This window comes from Protomyctophum bolini (genome assembly GCF_963924005.1).
Source record: "Protomyctophum bolini genome assembly, chromosome: 23".
Taxonomy (NCBI): Eukaryota; Metazoa; Chordata; class Actinopteri; order Myctophiformes; family Myctophidae; genus Protomyctophum; species Protomyctophum bolini.
In genome coordinates, this window is record NC_137884.1 from 30,034,775 (window position 1) to 30,037,274 (window position 2,500).

Here is a 2,500-nt window from a genome sequence, read left to right on the forward strand (position 1 = left end):
AACAGATCTCTACGTACCTCTGGTTACAGAGCTGACAGGCGAAGCAGTCCAGATGGTAAACGTTGTCCTTTGCTCTCATCACCATCTCGAAGGCAGGAATCAGCTTACTGCAGGCAGCACAGTTCCCTGTTACCCCAAAGAGCCTGGAGAGGAGAGGGTTAAAAATAGATGTTACCCCTAAAACATTACCCTGTTAAGAGCCTGCAACACATGAAAACACACATCCGTTGGTTACCCCCTAGAACAGGGAGGCTGGCAGAACCTTCTCTAAATCTTCTTTTCACAATTTCTCTTCCGTGTTACTTCTGACATTCACTCCTACCCCACAAGGCAAAGAGATCGTTTTGAATTACCCTATTGTCGCACTTCCAAACATCAACATGATTTTATGATTTTCTCTAATAGGAAAAAGGATGAAATTACTCTCTCTATAGATGGAGTGAATATTGAAAGAGTGAATGAATTTAGGTTTTTGGGTGTTATATTAGATGAGAAATTATCATGGAAAAATCATATAGCATATAAAAGCCAAGGTGGCAAAAAGTATTTTTATTTTGTACAAAGTAAAATACGATTTGGATACGAATTTATTGAGGATGTTGTATTGTACACTGGTTTTACCATATTTTATTTACTGTCTGGAAGTATGTTACAAAAAAGAGCGTTAAGAATCATGTATAAAGAAGACTTCAGAGCAAACACCAATAGGCTTTTTATGTTATCAGGTGTTTTAAAAATCATGGATTTGGTTGAATTACAGTACATTATTGGTGGTGTTTAGAGCGAAAAATAGATCATTACCAACACAGTTACAGAAGTCATTTGTGTTTAGCTCAGAGGATGAGGACCATAGAAGAAGACATGATTTTAAACATCTGTTCGCTCGGACTACACTAAAACAAATGTGTTGAAGAGTTGTACAACAGTGTTTCAGTTTAAGAAAGTGTTTAAAAAGGATAAAATTATAAAATATGAACTAGAAGGTAAGTAAGATAAGTGTTATTTTGTTCCCTCAGCGTTGTTTTGTTTTTGTTTGTTCTCTTGTTGAGCTCTATGTTATTTCGTCTTGTTGTTCTCTTTTTAACCCATTCTGACCTGAGATCAGATTCATACGAGGTTTCCACGGGACACACACTGGTCTGATTAACCCATTCTGACCTGAGATCAGATTCTAAAAATGTCAGTCGTTCTTCGAATTTTTCAAAAATAGCAGACCTACAAGCTCGTATCGCGCCACTCGGTGGCGCGATATGAGCTTGTAGATCTGCTATTTTTCAATAGCTAAAGCATAACATGATGCCAACACCAAAATGGGTGCCCGGTCAGAATGGGTTAAGGGTAAGGGTGAGGGTTGGGTTAGGGTTAGTTGTTTTATTTTTTTTATTGATAGGGGTATAAATAAGATTTATCTTCTTCCTGCTCCTTATCTTTTCAGATTTGGAATATGTAAAAGAAATATGTAAAATTAATATAAGTATGTAAAAACCATAACTGAAATGAAATAAATAAATATGAAATGAAAATGAAATGAAATCTTTCATCAAATTTAGAGGCCCTCATCTATGGAACTCCCTATAGATGCTTCACTTAAATCCTCATTATCCTTGCCAAAAAAACATCTAAAGAAATATCTTATTTCTTCCTCTCTGTAGATTACATGTTTTACCTTCTTTTGTGTGTTTGTTGTTGTATTGTTTATTTCTGTTTTTTGTGCAGTCTGTGTTTTTATTTATTTACTGCACAGCTGCCCCCCTTTGCCAACTTGTAGACTTTTGTACTGTTCTTTATGAACTTTTAATCTTTTAAACCAATGACCTCTTCCTACAGGAAAGGATTCCAAATAAGCCTGCTGGCTTCTTCCCTTCCTTGCATTGTATTTTTGTTCTTTGATATGTTATTGTCTATTTTTTGTACTACATGCTAAATAAATAAACCTAAACCTAAACACCCTAGACAACGCTCCACACATACCAGACTCTTCTCCCTTCTATAAAACACCCTGGACAACGCTCCACACGTCCCAAACTCTTCTCCCTTCTCTAAAACACCCTGGACAACGCTCCACACGTCCCAGACTCTTCTCCCTTCTCTAAAACACCCTGGACAACGCTCCACACGTCCCAGACTCTTCTCCCTTCCCTAAAACACCCTGGACAACGCTCCACACGTCCCAGACTCTTCTCCCTTCTCTAAAACACCCTGGACAACGCTCCACACGTCCCAGACTCTTCTCCCTTCTCTAAAACACCCTGGACAACGCTCCACACGTCCCAGACTCTTCTCCCTTCTCTAAAACACCCTTGACGACGCTCCACACGTCCCAGACTCTTCTCCCTTCTCTAAAACACCCTGGACAACGCTCCACACGTCCCAGACTCTTCTCCCTTCTCTAAAACACCCTGGACAACGCTCCACACGTCCCAGACTCTTCTCCCTTCCCTAAAACACCCTGGACAACGCTCCACACGTCCCAGACTCTTCTCCCTTCTCTAAAACACCC

At 39.5% G+C, this 2,500-nt stretch overlaps 1 protein-coding gene across 1 annotated transcript in view; it reads right to left on the minus strand.

The window, feature by feature from the left end:
* Positions 1-2,500, minus strand: part of LOC308311038 (LIM domain only protein 3) — a gene marked incomplete at its 3' end in the record, with an annotated part of 25,971 nt that overhangs the window by 2,945 nt on the left and 20,526 nt on the right. Inside the window, exon 3 of the mRNA XM_080757535.1 lies at positions 18-143. Coding sequence (XP_080613661.1) covers positions 18-143 — 126 coding nt within the window. The remainder of the gene's footprint in view (positions 1-17; positions 144-2,500) is intronic.